General features: G+C 39.2%; 1 protein-coding gene across 1 annotated transcript in view; it reads right to left on the bottom strand.

Moving 5' to 3' along the window:
* SNX25 (sorting nexin 25) overlaps positions 1–18,090 on the bottom strand; it is an 83,466-nt gene that overhangs the window by 1,912 nt on the left and 63,464 nt on the right. Inside the window, exons 10-18 of the mRNA XM_042014953.1 lie at positions 16,339–16,494; positions 15,233–15,364; positions 10,373–10,513; positions 9,319–9,432; positions 8,626–8,790; positions 5,154–5,271; positions 3,863–3,929; positions 2,494–2,675; positions 791–891 (exon numbers count right to left, since the gene is read on the bottom strand). Coding sequence (XP_041870887.1) covers positions 791–891; positions 2,494–2,675; positions 3,863–3,929; positions 5,154–5,271; positions 8,626–8,790; positions 9,319–9,432; positions 10,373–10,513; positions 15,233–15,364; positions 16,339–16,494 — 1,176 coding nt within the window. The remainder of the gene's footprint in view (positions 1–790; positions 892–2,493; positions 2,676–3,862; positions 3,930–5,153; positions 5,272–8,625; positions 8,791–9,318; positions 9,433–10,372; positions 10,514–15,232; positions 15,365–16,338; positions 16,495–18,090) is intronic.

Raw genomic sequence — 18,090 nt, 5'->3', positions numbered from 1 at the left:
CTGAAAAACAGAAAAGAGTTAAGATGATGCTGGTGCCAACCAAATGAGAATTTGTTCCTTTCTGTCATTTTTAGAAAATCACAGGTAACAGGATTATATTGATTATATTCATCATTCATGCAACTACTTTTCTTTCATTCAAATGTCAGCACATGCCCTACAGATAACATGGGAAATGTCTTAAGGCTGAAACGAGGCAAGCATTAAGGGCAGCAGCTTTGAGATGGGGATTTCACACCCAGTATAAACTGGTGCTGTTCTGTCAAAGGCTCCATAGCATCATAAGCAAGCACCAGGGCATGCACCTTCTCTCCAGTGCTGGGGCAGCACTGTGTGACAGGCTGCTGTCTGGAATGTGCCAGAAGAGACTGACTGACTGTGAAGGTGTTATACTTAGATCCAGGTGCATATTCCAACGAGTGCCAACAGTTGAGGAGTGGAACTTTTGGAGGGCTGCCATGTCCTAACTGTGAGCCAGTACTGGAGCTCTCTGTCTCTAAGATTCCCCAAGGTATGTTTATTTTTCTAAGCTGTATGAAGACATTAGTTTGTACCTTATGAAGTCAGGCACATTGGATGTGGTAAAGGATCTCTTTTAGACCAAAGCAATGCTGCTGTTAAACAGCCTTTTATTATTCAAGCTTAGTCAAGTGATCAAGCCTAGAACATCTGACTTTTTTTAATAACAAATCTCTGCAAAAACACACTCCCTAGGCTTTAATACTGAGTGAGTAGAGCTCAGTAACTAACAGGATTATGAAGTTGAAAAGCTACTTTTCTGGTTACTCACATAAAGTAGATGCTTATTAGCCTTCCTCTCCTGCAATGCATTGAACACTTTCACTACACCATGACGGGCATTTTGTTGTCCAACAAGATTCTGCAGAGTATCTGCAAACAAACATTACTTCAGTTTATGTTGTTTCACTCAGGCTAGGCAAAACCTCCAGCCAGAATCACAGAATCATCATTCTACTACCCAAAATCACAATCATCAAGTTTGGAAGAGACCTTCAAGATCATCTAGTTCAACCATAAAGACCCATAAAGGAGGGGAAACAAAGTCCCTGCACTTCATTGGCCCTTGGCTACAAGATACACAGTCCCTACTCAGCAACCTTTTAAAAACACAACTTGAAAAGATACCCATATTCTCAAGTTACCCAACAGATAATAGCGTGTGCATCTCAGTGACAATGTTTTAAGTGTTTTAACATGATATAACAAATGCCTTTTCAGTAGTTCACCTCACTGAGTCAAGTCTCATCTCACACATCATTAAACCATTCACTTAAATACACCTTCACCCACAAAGACAATTTCTACAACGTTTAAAACTAATTTAGCACTTGAATTGCCTCTCAAATCTTCACAGAGAACACTTCCCACAAGTAGGCAGTTAAGAAAATTCTAAGTCAGTTATTTACATTTTGGATTAAATTAGAGAATAAATAGTGATTCAGTGCTCCATCATTAATCTAAGGTGCATTTAGCTATGTCCTGACATATGGCTCCAAGCTCAAAAACAAACAAAAAATCAAACAAAACTGCAAACCATCTACAAAAGGCTATTTAGGTAAGTAGGTGAGTATATAACACAGGGAGTAAATGGAGGGTTGTTTACACATCAAGTGGCAAGTATTTTGCATGCATACCTACTCCTTTTTTACAGTAAAATTTGATTAAACTACCTAAGGCATGGGGTTATATGAGATACCTCAGTGAAGCCATAAAATAGCTCGCTCTCTTCAGCTGGAGCAGAGAAAAAGCATTCAAGCTATGTTTAAGTGCATTTCCAAGTGCTAAAAGTAATGATTTTGGATCTTTTTGGTTAGGTGCCTTTGGGTTTCCATGATCTCTGAAGGGTCAGAAATATGTGACTGGACTTCCTGTCCTGTGAGTGGGACAGGAGGGAGCATCTCAGAATGGTGCCCCAGAAATGCGCTGGCTGAAGAGGAAGCTGCCTAGGCTTGGGAGATAAGGGTAGGCAAAGGAAGGTACGGAAAAACCCATTCCATCTAGGATCTTCTTCTGCCCAGGCTGCAGGTCACTCTAACGTTCAGTGCCCTGAGACCTCTTACCAGAAATAGACAACAACACACAGCACTGACAGCGTGGGTAGATCCCTCTCTCTCCAACTTTGAAACATAACAGGAAGAAGTAATTGGGGTGGTGGCACTCTCCCTATTTGGCAAGTAGTTCCAAGTGGCAGAGCCACATATATGCTCACAGAGAACCAGCAGAGAGAGAATCAACTGAGGTTCCTTGATGAATATTATACAGAGAGATAGAGAAATTTTAATTTTGCATCCACCAATAATATCTTAATGCATGCCTTTTATCAGACAGGCAGGAGAGGCAAAGACTAAGGCCAAAATCATCCTTATTTATGCAAATAACCGTAATTTAGAACTCTACAGGAAAATAATGTGATTAACCAGTTTCTTTACTAGTTATTAAATCTGTCTTTAAGCAGAATCAAAGTGATCTCACCTGGAATGTTTTCAAGTAGTTTTTGCTGTGCTCTCTGTTTTGTCTCCTGCTTTTGTTCATCGCTTTTGGCTCTCGGTGGTGGAGCTAACTTTCCGTTTGGCCAAAAAGCATCTCGAAACACACCAATGTAGTAAACAAGCATTGGTTCACTGAACATCCAGTGTACAGTGTCACGGATTTGCCTGTAAAGAAGTGTAGAAGGGAGCCCATCGGAGCTAGTCTTTCATGTTTTATGCAGGTTTACTCTTTTTACTCCTCAAAGTAGTGGAAGAGATGTTATTTTTCATGTAATTATGCCAATATAGCTGGGTTGATTTCATTGGCATCACAGCAGGTCATATTCAGCTCTGGGTGCTCTAGGATCTAGGTCACTCCAGATACCTGACTTAGACCTGGAAAAGGCTGCTTTTCAATGTAATCCACAAACATGCATTACAAATTACAAGTACTACATTACTACAGCAGAAATGTGCGTCAAAACTACATTTCAAGGATGGGCAGTACAAAGGCTCCACCAGGAAAAGACATGAAAATCAGGTAACTAATTGTAGCAAACTCCAAACTAGTTGCCTGCAGAGATGTGCCTGCTAGGATAAAAACAGACAGTTTTGATAGAAGCACAGTAAGTTCCTTCACAGATGGCAAAGCACATTACTGAAGGGATTACAAATGGAGATAGCAGCCTCCTCCTGTGGCTTCACTACTCACTGTAGCCTTCAGCACCATGAGTCTGAGGTAGAGAGCAGGCTCCAGTCAGTACTGCTGAACTGGGCCATAAAGCCAAATCCCATAAAATCAATAAATATAAAGTCAACCTACACGTAAAAAGCCACATAGGAACTTTGCATGCAAGCTATGCTCACACATTCTTTCCCTCTCTGTCCTCCTTCAGGCATTTTCCAGTTACCAGCAGGGTATGAACAAACGAACCAATCAATTTAAAACTCAGCGAGTGGATACTGTCTGAGACCAGTCCAATTTACTGCTACATAACATACATAAGAGGCTTTAAAAGCCATACTGGCATGTGTAAATTTAGTTACTGACTGGATGAAGAACAGTCTGTTATGCTGGCAGAATACTTCTAAAAATCGTTTCTGACCAGTGATACAGCTTTCCACATGAAGGTGTGTACAGACAGGTGTGCTGACTTCATAGTCTCATGCAGGCCTCACTTGGCGACATGAAGATAATTCACATATCTATGTTTTCTCTAATAAACATAACATCTTAGCAAATTCAGCTGTGGAAAACAAATGCAGATTACCATATCCAACAAGATGTCCAGATTATTTTTTAACAGTTCTGCTCTCAGTTTTTTTTTCCATAGAATGATGATGAAGGTTCAGTTAAAGCAACAGCTACTTACTTGTTGATAGTTCTTCCAAAAGTGACTTGTACTAGTGCAATTAATGTTTTTCTGACCCACTTGAACACTAGAACAATGAAAAAATGATAAAAAATAATGACCAAGAAGTTAATAACATTACAGAACCCATGATTACGTGCAAAACCTTCCCCCTACCTCCCACCAAACCAAACCCAAACAACCCACCCCTGGAGTAAACACATGGTTATAACCCTTTCTAAGATTCCAGTAATTGTACAGAGGTTCCATTTTTCTTGATTGCATTCCTTGTACTGTTTGCTGTATGGTTTTTAATTCTTCCAGATTACATAAACATACATATACTATGCATTCTAGGTTATACTGTAAATTTTTACATGTAAGAATATTTCAAGTTTATTGAGCCATACAACTACTCAAAACCCTTTTTCTACTACAAAAAAACAAATGCCCTCAAACTTCACACCTTTTTCATACCTATTTAGTATAAAGTACTCATGGCAGCACCATTAAAATTCTGAAAACATTTTCACTCAAACCAAGCAGTCAGCTTTCCATTACAAATAAAGGAAACAAATGTGAGTGCTTCCTAATAATTACTGGTTAATCTTTCTTTCATGCTGTTCACCATCACAATAAAGTCTATATTTGGAAGATACATCTGCCATTTTTGGAAGGTGCCACATTTTGTAATAGTTACCCTGTAAATAATTTTACAGAGCATCATGTGTGGCTGCACATTCAAAAAGAAACAAAAATAGTTTTCTTTATTAACATCATTCAGTTACTTTTTTGGGGGGGGGGGCCGGGGGGGGGAATTTCCAGTGTTTAAAAGATATCACAATTCTAGTATCATTTTCATCATACAAATAGCAGAACTAAAATGCATATATAATTCACTTAAAATGGATATTAAATTCATTTTAATAAGTCATTAAAGAGACATGTTGTATAATAAAGCCATCTTTCCTTCCTCAGAATTCATACAATCTAATGAACAGCTTATTTACAAAAAGCATACTACTGTCCTTTTCTCCTTTTTTCCAATTTTTTTCATGAAAAATTTAAAAATATTAAATGCAAATGATCTCCCCTACCAGTTACATTTTTTTTCCCATTTTATATTGGAATTTCACTTTTGAATGAAAGCTCCAAAGTTGTGAACTACTGAGGAATAGCTTGCTTCCCAGCAAACTGGCCATATAGACTGCAAGAATGTTTCCACTTATTGAAACAGCAAAAATATCTGAATTTAGAAGTGTCCCACAGAGCCAATAGATCCCAACAGCAACTGAGCAGGTTTACAGCTTACTTCCTCTCAGTTCAAAAATCTCTCCAATCAGCATGAAACACGGTTCAGCAAGAGAGTCCTTCTTCCCATCCACCTCTTCTCCGTAGTCCGACAGGTCACTGTCCTCTTCCGTTTCTTCCTAGGAAGAGAAGGACAACATGGGTATGCACTGCAGTACCCCATCCTTCTTCCAGAATGGATTCAGTTACTGCCATGCTCTGGCAAAGGAGCACAGCCAGTCCTCTCAAAGAACAGCATTAGAGCCAACAACTGCTGCTGGCAGGACCTGGCAAACAGGAACATCACTAGGGAATTTGAAAAGGGATTGCATTTCCCATTGGACCAGAGTGATGAGGACACTCTGCACTGCTGGGATCATCATCACTGCTGTATCTTCTCCTTGCAGCCTTGGCCCCAGTAAGCACCTCAATGCTGTCCAGATTTTCAGGATCTACTGCCTATATTGCCCCACCAACACCAGCTGGATAAAAGAAAGCAGGTGATGTGGGAGTCATGTACTGCTAGGAAATGGGTGAGAGCTGTAAGCACGAGATGGCACTCAGAGGTGTTTGTGATTGCAAAGCCTCCTCTGACACAACACCCACAGAAAACATCCAGGATGGGGAGCTAGCCAGCTGGAGCTGTTTGCGTTGCAAACAGCTAGGAAGAAAAGGGTTATTGCACAGGGAGAAGCAGGTAGCTGGCTCCCCAGGAGAACAGATTGTGCTTTCACAGCTGAAGACATTCAGTGCGATCCGGCACTAACCAGTTGTCCTTGCAGTAAACTGGGAACCAAACCCAGCAGTGGAAAGGGAACTGGCCACTGCAGAGACAAGCAATATTAATGAGAAGCAGTCCCAGGCAGAAACAGTACTGTGATACATAATGACCTGAGCCTGAGGATACCGAAGCTCAGGGCACCATAAGGAGAAGAGTTATTCAGACAGACTCCCAGAAGATGACTGGGTTGAACCACCTCAGTTCTGGCAGTACCATCTATTCAAGAATGAAGGGCAGACAGCAGGCTGTTTCTCAGTGTCATGAAGATTGCTTCAGGATCAGGACTACAACATCTATCATTAGGCATGGCAGCTGACACATCCCTTTGCTTTCCTGGATCTTCCCCTGCCCGCCTATGCTTAGAGCACAGCTGAAGAGGCAGACCTGACCTCCATTGAGGCTGGTGCAATGTCCCTGTCTCTGGATCAGGAATGGTCAGAATGATGTGCAAATTTTCTTCTTCAGCCTGGTTTTCAGAGATATCAATCATCTCTTCCTTTTGTCCTCATCCTTCGATCATCTAATATTGGGGGTTTTTTCTGCTATTCAGTGAATTTCCTGACATTTAGAAAATGCAACAAGAAGTGTAAATTCTTACACTACAGTGCATTTTCTAGCCAGTAAGTTTATAAACCTAAAACCCCTTCTTTCTAGATGATATCAACTACATTTTTCCTTTGATTTGGTTTTGGTGTAGCGAGCTAAGAAATACGTTCTAAAGCTAACTCTGTCCAAGGAGTTGTATATATAAAGAAATAGCTGCAGTATTTAATCCTGAAAACAACACTCAAGAGGTAATATTATTCCTCTGACATATATTTGGAAAATATGAGATGAGATGAGATGTAAAGTCAAAGAGAAAGCTGAATGAGAGCATTCTCTACTACAAAGTCCAAAATACAAAGTAAACCAGGAATTCTCAGTTACAAAAAGAACAAAATTATAACAGCTTTATGTGTAGTTTAACACAACTAACTTCATTTATGACCTTGTACCAAACGATTTAACCCTAGTTTAACTGCTTTAGGAAAGTTAAATCTGGTCCAAGATGCTGTCAACTGGGCAAGACTGAGCTGATCGAAAGCTCTTACTGAAAGACATGGGAGTCCAGGAAACAGCAGAGCTAATCCCGGACTGCCTCACAATCCCTCTCCCTCCATTTTATTTTATTATTTTCACATTAGGACAATCATTTGACACACTCATTCAGAGGGTCTAACAGTTCCCACCATTTGTATTCTGTTGTCTTCTCTTATGTGTAAGCTTAAGGAAAGAAGGGAGAAGAGAAGGAAGACAAATATGAAGCAGGATTGTCTTTGTCTGCATTTGCACAGTGCCTGGCATAATACACTCTGGCCAGAATTAAGCTCCTAGTCCCACAAGGAATGAACAGTGTATTAAATTTAAACTCAGTAAGAAGTTATGTTCCAACTCTTCTGTTGCCACACTCTGTGGGCATTTTTTGCTCTACTTCCCTCAGTTTTTCGGTATCGGTTGCATAATTTCTGCTTTGTTTATTTGTTCTTTCTCCTCTCACACACTATTATTAAAAATTCTCTTTCCTTCTCCTGTATTTCCTAACTATTTCCTCCTACACACTCACATAATACAATATCTATGCAGTCTGGCTTTGTCTTGAGGATGTTTTTCAATTAAATAGCAAAATAAAAATAGCTTCACACTTCAATGCTTTTATGCTACTTCTACTTGCCACTTTACTGAAAGCACATTGGATTTTAGAACTCCAGTACTTCTACTGAAGTGTAAAACCAGTTTCTCAAACTTTCTGTATATTTATTACTCTGAAATGAGGCGCATTCAGCATCTAGATGCAAGTACAGTATAATTTTGAAAGATATATATATAGGATTTTATTTCTGAGATGCAAGACCACCTTTCTCCCTATTAAAAGGCTAGAACTGTACATGTTCCCCAAACTCCAGTTATCCTGCACAACACCCATCCACTCCAGACAACTACAGTATGTAAGAAATTAACTATTTCATACAAATTTTGTATAACCTTTAACTAAAACGGGGAATAGAAACAGCTCCTTGAATGTTGCATTATCTGAATAAGAACAACACAGAATAGAGTGCCATGGAATTATGGTCAATATAGTCCATGAGCTATTTTAGTCACTAATCTATTATTCATTGCATTTTCATAGACAATGGGTTTTTATGGCTTAATAACAAATTCTCCAACTGGTTTGCCTACATAGGCTCTTGCCTGCATTTGCAGTTTCCCTCAGCAAGCCTGTACTATTTGCCAACAGTTTTTTGTCAAAACTATCTCTGCTTCAGAAGTTGTCCTGAAATTATTAAGGATACACAGCTGTTCCTGCCAAGAGACTATTCCCAAGTGAAAATTACTGTTACCTGCCAAAACCCCTCTGAAATATGCATGTCCAGAACTCATAAAGTGGAAAATTCTGCTATAAAAAATAAAACAATCCCACATTAACTGCAATTTTTTTATCTGCAATAGTTTACACATTTGCCTATATTCATTTACCAAAAGGCAGGAAACCTATTTTATTAATAAGCACCTTTTAAATTCATAGGCAGCTCTTACTTCTGACTCTTTGTTCACTTAGATTAAATTACAAATGACCTTTGGAAATATTGCCTGCCATTCAAATACTAATGACTCTCCCTGCTTGCTTTGGATAAGTAATTAAATTTGGGAAGATTACTTTTCTACCACTTACCTCCTGATGAGAAAACAAATCACCAGGAAGTCGTTCTAGAAATGAGGAGAGTGAAAACGATGATTTCTTTCCTTGCACATCAATAACTTTGAGGTGCTCTGGGGAAGGGCTCAAGAAGGCATAAAGTGCTTCACTCTGGCACAGTCTTTCATCAGAGAGTAATTTCTATGAAATAAAAATAATGACACATCACAACACAGCAACACATCAATTAAATATTTCTTGTTAAGGAACAAGATGTGTTGAGGCATCCAATAAAACTGATTAAGTCACAGCTCAGTGGTAGGGTGAGAAAAAAAATCCCTATCTCACAAAGACACTTTAAGAAGCTAGCTCTAAAGTACTGGAACTAGTAAGAATAAAGCTTTTCATCTTACAACTTTCTTTTTTTATTAAAATTTTTCATTTATAAGAGATTTGTTGTGAAGTGTTTTAGCTGCAAGTGGCAATTAAAGGATTCATTATTTATGATTTCTTAATTAATCAAAGTTTAAATTAACTTACCACTAGAGGAATGGTTACTATCAGTCAAACTCATCTCAACTTCAGGAATTTTGGACAACTTTGACATTTATAGTGTCAAACCTTACGTCTGACCTATTTGTTCTAGGCTCTCTCTTTAGGCAATAGAGACACATCATGCTCTCAATTCTTCTGTTTAGATGTCTGTTGGTTTTGTCTCTGTTTTCTTACCTGCAGAAAGTTATTAAGCTGGTTCTTGGATTTCTCCATGAATTTCTGGTCAATGGATTTAAAGGGCAGCTTGCTGAGAGAAGGCAACTGAACTTTCTTTAATGACGGAAAACACTGTGTAGGAGAAGAGAGAGCTTAATTAACACGTATGCAGAGAAAAAGACAGGTGGTTCAGAAGGGAAAGGGAGAGACTCCCTTGTGCTCTCATCTCCCTTCCACACCCTTCTCAAGAAAACACCTTCCCTTTCCCACTATGGGCTGACACATCTACACCCTTTCCCTTTACACCACCATTATCTATACTTTATCAGACAGAAAAGTTAAAGCACTATAAAAAGAATCCCAACTTTCTCTCTCCCCAAAAGCTGTCATTTCTAATACTTCCCTAGAAGCCAGACACAAAGTCTAGTTCTTACAGCAGGCTCTTATGTGACAGTGCAGAGCTATTAAAAAAAATAAAAATGCCCTAGGGTATATTACTGTGTCCCACAGCCGTAGGGAGGAGGAGAGATGATCCAACAGGCAGGAATTGTGCAGCAAGATTGATTTATTTAATTATTTTACAAACTCTTTTATAGACTTTTTTCTTCATAGTCTAATTGGACAAGGATCAGCCACCCATTGGGGGTGATTGGCTAAAATCCTAAAACATCCATTGTCAAAATATTTTTCTACTATACTATAAACAAGACTTTTCAAGGCTGCAGGTATTTAATTGTTTACATAACTCTGCTACCTCTTCTGTGAGAGAGAAAAGTCTCTCACGGACTTAGAAAATAGCAGGAAAATCCTTGCTAGCAGCATTTTTGTATCCACGCAGAGCATATACCATTTTGAAATGGGGTTAGCCCAGTAATACATTATTAAGGGAAAAAAATAATTGTAAACAAGTTTTATAAGCATCTGTCAGAGACCTGAAATATGCAGATAGAGATCTAGCTGTAAAGGTCTAAAAGCCGAAAGGCTGGCATTAAAATTGGCAGCATTAAATTTTTATCATTCTGACACATTTTAGCAATTTGTATCTTTTCCCTTCCATAGCCAGGATTCGTACCTCACTGAGTTTGCGGTGTAGGTTCTGAAACTCACTGAGCTTCCTGGGAACAGTCCAGTTCTTAGTTTCAGCTCCACCAACTTCTTGTAAACTCACCATGACAGAGTAACAGGGCACTTGTTCTCCATTCTCTTCTAAAACCTTGTGGGGAAAAAAAAAAACAAGGTAATCTCTGTTGAAAGTAAACAGTGGAACATTTGAGCTGCCAGATGACTGGGTTGCAAACTCAGTCATCAGTCCCACGCGTCTCTTGAGATTTGAAAGCTACATATGGAGCAATTCCCCTAATGAACTAACCTTCACCCAAAATGCTGTCCCAGTCCTGAATCAGTCCTCCAGCTAACCACTATCACACCTTATATACAGTTTTGCAGCACCATCCACCAGCAAGCAAGTCTCCCTGACATGTCTTCTTCAAACAGCTGGGTGTATTATTTTGGTTTTTAAGGTACCTACCGTGTAGCTTTCTGATTGCTCATCAATACTCCATCTCTCCTATCTGCATTTACTTGAGCATTCTCCCTTTATTCCCACCCTCCCTTCCCAGTGCTCCTGCTGAGGCTCACCCACACACTGGGCACAGCAGCTCTGCAGCTGGGCCCTGTGACAGCTGGTGCTGTGACAGAGCAATTTCTCTGCTCACTTGAGCTGTTCTGCTTGCACAGTTTGTGGTATCCATGCAGTGTCTATTTCTGAGAGACTTACAACTTTACAAAAATACTAATGAATCAAACTACAATCCTCAGTCAGAGGAAGGAGAAGCAATTGACCACATTGTACAAATGGGAAAACTACAGCAAAGTTAAACAATTTTTCTTGAGACAATGGCAGCAGTCTGATCACACTATTTCTTAATTTGATATGAGGATTGACATAAGAATTTCATCCTTATGTCCTATTGGTAGCAAATTTTTGTTTACTTATTTTGAGGGGACACCCAAATTGATTATGAAAGGCAAATAAGGGAAATGCATAAAATACTTGACTCTTGTCAAGACTAGAATGCTTGTCTTTATATACATGCAAATAACAAAAAGGTAACTATAAAATACCACTCCCAGTCTTTTTGAGCAAAGTTGTAACTTTAAAGCTTTTTCTAAAGAATATTTAACTAATCTAATTTAAAATTTATATAATTATGATACTTTTTCTGAGAAGCCTGTAGAGATCTGACAACACAATACTATTGATGAATAACTTGACAAGCAACTACATCACCATTGTAAAAGCCATGAGGCTGAAATGTACCTTCATATTTTTAAGCTATTCAGAGCTGTACATTGGTAATATTCCCTGTGATGCATTCCTCATAAAGCTGCACATGGGCCACCAGGAAGCCAATTCGGAGGCCCAGATTTCACATATCTCTGTCAAAAAGCTGCAGCAGCACTCAGACAGAATACAAAGCACCAGCCTCAATGCCTGAAAATGTGCCTGGTTCTCAGTGCAGCTATTTGGAGAAGTGCCTATCTCCTGCCAGACTACTGCAGAAATAGATGCTTGAACAGCCTCCAAGATGCAGGTCAGAGAGACATGGCACAGAAGAACTGGGATCGTCTGGGACAGTCCCTGCTAGATTGGATCAGTGCTTGTAGGTGACTCACAAACACCTTCTGGCTGTCATTTTTGAATACTGGGAGATCAGTGCTGAAATTGCTGATTTGAGTCATGCCTATGGTTCTCCATGCCAAATTTGTTCCCAGGGCAGGGATTTGCACGTGTAGGGTCATCTGAACTGTAATTGTCAGGAGAGAGTCATCCCTCTAAAAGCACATTCTCAAAGTGGGAGCATTTAGTACTCCTGCTTCAAGTTTGGGTCTATGTGCAAAATCATCTAAATTCCAATTACTAGATGTAGATACATTACAGCTTTTTTTCAATTGCCCTCAAATACCCTCATATAAATACTGAAAGTGTTCAGAATCTTCTTAAGAATGCAAAATTTTTTACCAACTTATGTACTTGTGAATTTGTTTTTCCAAATTAATGAGTCAACTGGAAAACACAAAAAAGTAATGTTAGGAGGTCTTCTAAACCAGGAGATCTAGTCCTCTGCTGTTAACAGGCACCATCTCGTACAACTATCATGGAATTCAAACTAGAGAGCCCTATTCCTCTGATTCTCCCTTTTGCTAAGTTAAGCAAACAAAAGTGCTTTCAGAACCACTGCTCATGGGAGAAGATCCTCATTTAAATCCACCCTTCTCAAGGGACACGGCCCAGCACCTGCAAAGCAGCTGTACCACTTCCTCATCTTGAGTGGAAACTCCCCTCCTAATGTATTCAAGGGTTGCATTTACCCTTGACAGACCTGCAGCCCCTCAGGATGAACTGCACATCTGACAAGCCACCAGCTTACCTACTGCTTCCAGCCAAAAGGTGCTCCAAGGGTCACAGCCAAAGCCCAGAGTTCCTGCTGAACACCAAACCTTGCATGCCCCACGATGAGACTGCACTGCGCTTCTAATGCTCCTACACAAAAAATCATCCAGCTTTTTCCCAACCTTCCTAACCCTTTCCTAGCCCTGATTTCAGGTGCTGCCTGTACAGTGCCAAGTACAGGGGGAAATCACTTCCCTCTTCCTGCTGGCCACACTACTGCAGATACCATTGGCCTCCTTGGCCACCTGGGCACACTCCTGGCTCACGTTCAGACAGCTGTCAACCAGCACCTCCAAGTCCTTGTCCACTGGGCAGCTTTTCAGCCACCTCTTGCCCAGGTGTGTAGTGTAGTAACAACAAGAAACATGCAATTTTTTTCACCTTATTCAGATCTAAAAACTCAATTTCTTATGAAAACAATACATTTTTTAGAAGATGTTATGTTCTGAAACAGTCTCTCTTTGCACAAGGGAGACAGAATATCTGCTACAATATTAAATGACACAAGGCAAAAACCATTAAAGCAAGCAGAGCAAGTTAGGTTATTTAGCTCTAAGTTATACACCTGTAACAGGGAAGAGAGTCACAGAATTACACAAGTTATGCTAGGCCCCCTCATTCTGCATGTTCCTACTGTATTTTTCAACCTCTACCAGTCAGCCAAAACACTGAGTCTTCAAAATAAGTTTTATCAGAAATACCAGCTACCAAAAGACACCTGGAGATTATACCATTTACACTGATTTTTTTTAAATATATATAGTTCACACACACAGACCTAGTATATTTAAATGACTCAAAACTATGAAGAATGAAAGATTCAAACAAGCATCTGGACATGGTTTTTTTTCAAGACTTAAGTAACTATTTTTTATGCATTCTCTGTTAACTGATGTAGTAGATCAGTTTAAAAGGTCAATGACTAGCTATTACACTTCCAGCTCAAGATCTATAGCAAAATTTACTTTTACTAAGCTTTTCTGCAAGACAATAGGGCCAAGTTTTTCTGTCTCTAAAATCACAGGTTCTGGGATTCTGAGATTAGCAACAACATATTTTGGAGATAGAAAGACTATGTCACCTACTCATGCCCCCTGAAATCATCAGCTGCAGCTAGAATATTCCCAAGCAATTAATTAACATAGATAATTACAACACCCGTGCTTTCTCCAGCCTACCCTTTGAAGCATAGAGCTGCAAACAGAGCAATTAATGCAGGCCTACATTTAATTACAATCCAGTACTACTGATAAGTTATAGCTAAGGCAGCAAGTAATGAAAAGCCTCTTCCAACCTCCCTCTACTTTAGCCAAACCACCTTCTCCTCTGGTAATGACAGAGATGCTGAGCAATTGTATTTGGTTACATATGTGCAGAAAGCTGCCATTCTCCAGTTTTTCTGCACACAGCATTTACCAGATTTTAAAACCAGGTTTCAAAAGCTACAAATAACTCTTAGAAGACAAGAACTTTTCAGTTCTCAATAGTGTCACCTGCAAACAGCATTGAAACAAAACCAAATCCAGATGTTTCCACATGAAGAATTTGGTTTTAAAAATAGCACCTTACATTTTTTGACCTGTTGGATTTATTTCTTCTTTTACAATGACTTTAACTGTTGACAGAACTATCACTGTCTTGCAAGAGCTTAAGACACAACCAGATAAACTCCACAGCATAGATTTTTTTCTCCAACAAAGTTACCTCAAGAAAACTATTTATATTCATTTCAGGAACATTTTCTTAATGGCATACAAAGGCAAGCCAGTAGAGGCCAAATTAATCTTTAGTTCTCTGTATTGATATTGTCAAGAAGATTTCTTATGTATGTCAGCCTGCACTTACTACATAACAAGTATTCACTGAGTTCCCTTTATAAGTGTTAATAGAGAGCCAGAAGATGGTAATACTTCTTGTTTTCATCATAATTTTTTTACATGCATTCTACAATTGTCTGCCTATGCCCAAATGGAACAGCAGAACGAGACAAAAAAGTAACAACTTCTTCAACTTACAGATATAAAGCCCTTTCTTTCTGGGCATGCAAGTCCCTTGAAACTGTACAGCCATTAAATACAATAATACAAACCACAGAAAGTGTAAATACTGCATCTTTGAGACATAGCAGAGACACAACTGCACCCAAGTGCAGTAGCATGGTAATATAGGAGGAGACAGTTCTCATGAAAAACGGTGCCCCTAAGATAGCAAATTACCCAGTACCAAAACTTGTTTATGTACATGCAGGTAATTTTTATAACTCCATTACAGCACTGTCTGAGGAATGGAAACTTTGAGCATGCATCACAGTAGCCACTGGGGAAACAGAAGAGGAGTTCAGAAGAGGTTAGGGTTCTTTCCCAGACAAGTAATTATGTATAAACAGGCATATGGAAAGTATCTACATATTTTTCTTCTGCTTTTCATGCAAGTTTGAATAGACCCAGAAGATAGAAAAGCCAGAAAAAAATCCCATACCTCTCCTGAGACAATGAAGGCTTTCCACATGCCAAGATTCTCACACCACCAGTCTGTTCTTGCAATGTGCAGCTGAAGGTCACTGTGCTCTCTCTCCATCAGAGTAATTTCGTCCTTCAGCTTAGAAACAATCTGCAGAGAAAAGTTTATTCATTACAATTGATAGGAAAAAGCCGGTGCAGCACACAAGCTTCATGTCTTTAGGGACACTGTTCAGAAAGAAGAAAAGGTACAAAAGCAGGGGGAGAACAATTCACATGGACAAAAAAAAAAAAAATCACAGGTGAGGGAATCGATGATGCCTCAAACTTCTGGAGTACACAGCAATCTTAAAGGTCAACTCTCACCTTAAAATAAAACACAAGTTAGAACTACACACTACTGTCACAATACCAGCATAAAAGACACTTGAGATAGGATTCTATATTACCCACAGTATGTTTTATGGGAACCTGAAATTGCTATTAATGAAATGTACCTTACTGAAGACATCTTTATCATTTTCAGGTGCACATCATGTGACTGAAGAGCCTGGGAATAGATTTCATTTCTAAGAATTCAGCTATGTTAGAAATCACTCCAAATCATCCCTCGGGTCTGGGGTTTTTTATCCCTTAGCTCGAGGAAGTCCGTCAGAGCTGCCGCTGCAGATGAGGGAGTTGTGCTGACCCCTCAGAGCCAGCAGAGGGCCCAGGAGCTGACCAGCACATCCCTCCGGGCAGCGCGGCAGGAGCGGCCGGCACCGGAGCGCCCGGCACCGGACACGGGATGCCCGAGGGTAATTACGGGCACGGCAGGGCAGAGAGGCGAGGGAGAAACACGCCTTGCCACCGACAAAGCAGCAAAACCACGGGAGAGTGGTCGTTATCCCATGGCCAACAAAGCAATATAAATCAAATTCACAATTTTAGTTACAACAACTTTAAAATATGGGGGAAAAACCAATTAAAACTAAGCTCTGATTTCACCTTCTATTTAACAAGTTGACTGAAATAACCGTCTGACCCCATCCAAAATGTGACAACTGGATACTACACAAACATACACATAGTCAAAAAAAAAAAAAGGAAAATCAAAAAAGACCTGAAGACACTAAAGGTACGTACCTTTTTGTCGGGTTTTGGTGAATTACAAATGGAATTTAGAGCCTGTTTCTTATACTCAAGCTTGTCATTTAGCTGGCGAAGCTTATTTACAGCATAACTGGCCTGTTCATTAATTCTTGTGCTGCACTCTTCAGTAGCTTCTTCACAACCTTGGTTCTAGGAATAGAGGATGGGGGTAATTGCAACATTAATATGCAAAAAGAGACAGTTATTCATAGAATGATAGAATGGTTTGGGCTGGAAGGGACCTTAAAGATCACATAGTTCCAGTCTCACTGCCATGGGCATGGACACTTTCCAGAACCCCATCCAGCCTGGCTCTGCCAGGGATGGGGCAGGAGGTGCGTTATTGTTCGCTCCATAAGCTTTTTACATACACGAACACTTTTTGATATAGATTAAAATATAGGTATAACAGATATTCCAACCATCAGATCTGACATGAAACATCACTCTGTTGTAAAAAACCAAACCAAAACCCCCAAAAGACAAGGCCTTATTACCATTTCTACTACAGTTTTTTGGCATCTCATGCCAACTGTGTAAAATGACCTTCAAGCTAAGACTTTAATGTAAATGAGAGGTAGAATTAAAGTTTGTTTTAAAAGCAAAAACAGCTTAGTAGTCATGATCAATGTTCAGAGCCAGATAGAAAAGCAAATACTTAGCACTGAGCAGAAAGATAATGAGGATGGGGCAGTGGGGAACAAAACCAAAAAACCCCCACATTTCTAACAAGCAGTCCTGCCTCCCACAAACCTTCACAAAACAGATTTGTCATCCAGCAGAACAATCTAACCCAAGTCCTTTAGCTTTCTACACAGATTTTACTGCTGTTTTTAGAAGTGTTAATAAAAATGTGTTAAAAGCACATATGCCTTACCCTAAATTCATAAATCATTTTCATATATTCATTCAGACAAACCAATAGCTTTTTCCATCTTGTGTACTACAGGCATGCAAAAAATAGAAAACTTCACACCTTTCAGTGACATTCTCTTTAACATCTTCTGACATATAGCTCAGCTGCCCCTTTCTTACTGTACTTCCCCAAATAGACATGAAGACTTTGAGATCTAGCAAGCAGCACTCAGCTTTTGCTGTTACCATGTTCAAAGATCTTTGAGGTCTGTTTGTGACTGAGTAGATCTAAATTTATCTGTGGGAAGCTGAGTCTATTCTCATGAGCAGGGGTTCCGTGTTATTTAATGATATTGCAGCTAAGTAAACTGTATCCTTATATAATGAACAAAAAGCTAACAGAAGGAACTCTTATACTCTCGTAAATTCTGTGAGTTTTAGAGGAGAAAATCCTACTGTAAATTCCATAGTATCTTATATCTTATTAAAAAAAGTCTGAGAAGAGACAACAGTAGCAGCAATAATTAATCTCCTTAGCATGATCCGCAAACATAATGCAGAAGTCAGGAGTTCTAGGCTAAGAAATTCATGCCCTTTTCCAGTTCTGCATTTGCCTTCTACGTGGCTGAATAATAACCCATTAGCTCTATGCCCTGTCCTTTCTTCTGTCTATTCTGCATGGACTGTAAACTCCTAGGGTCAGAAACTTGCCTCCAAGCATGTGTACAGACCTCAGCTCAGAATGTTGTCTTCTCCTAATAATATAATATTATTATATTATAAATAATAATATAATATTATTATATTATATTATAAATAATAATATAATATTATTATATTATATTATAAATAATAATATAATATTATTATATTATATTATAAATAATAATA

The sequence above is a fragment of the Corvus kubaryi genome, unplaced genomic scaffold (assembly GCF_017639235.1).
Source record: "Corvus kubaryi isolate FWS band 111438036 unplaced genomic scaffold, C.kubaryi_AGA036_p1.0 split3-131, whole genome shotgun sequence".
In the NCBI taxonomy this organism is placed as follows: domain Eukaryota; kingdom Metazoa; phylum Chordata; class Aves; order Passeriformes; family Corvidae; genus Corvus; species Corvus kubaryi.
Note: the sequence above shows the minus strand (reverse complement) of the source record. Positions and strands in the feature narration are given on the sequence as shown.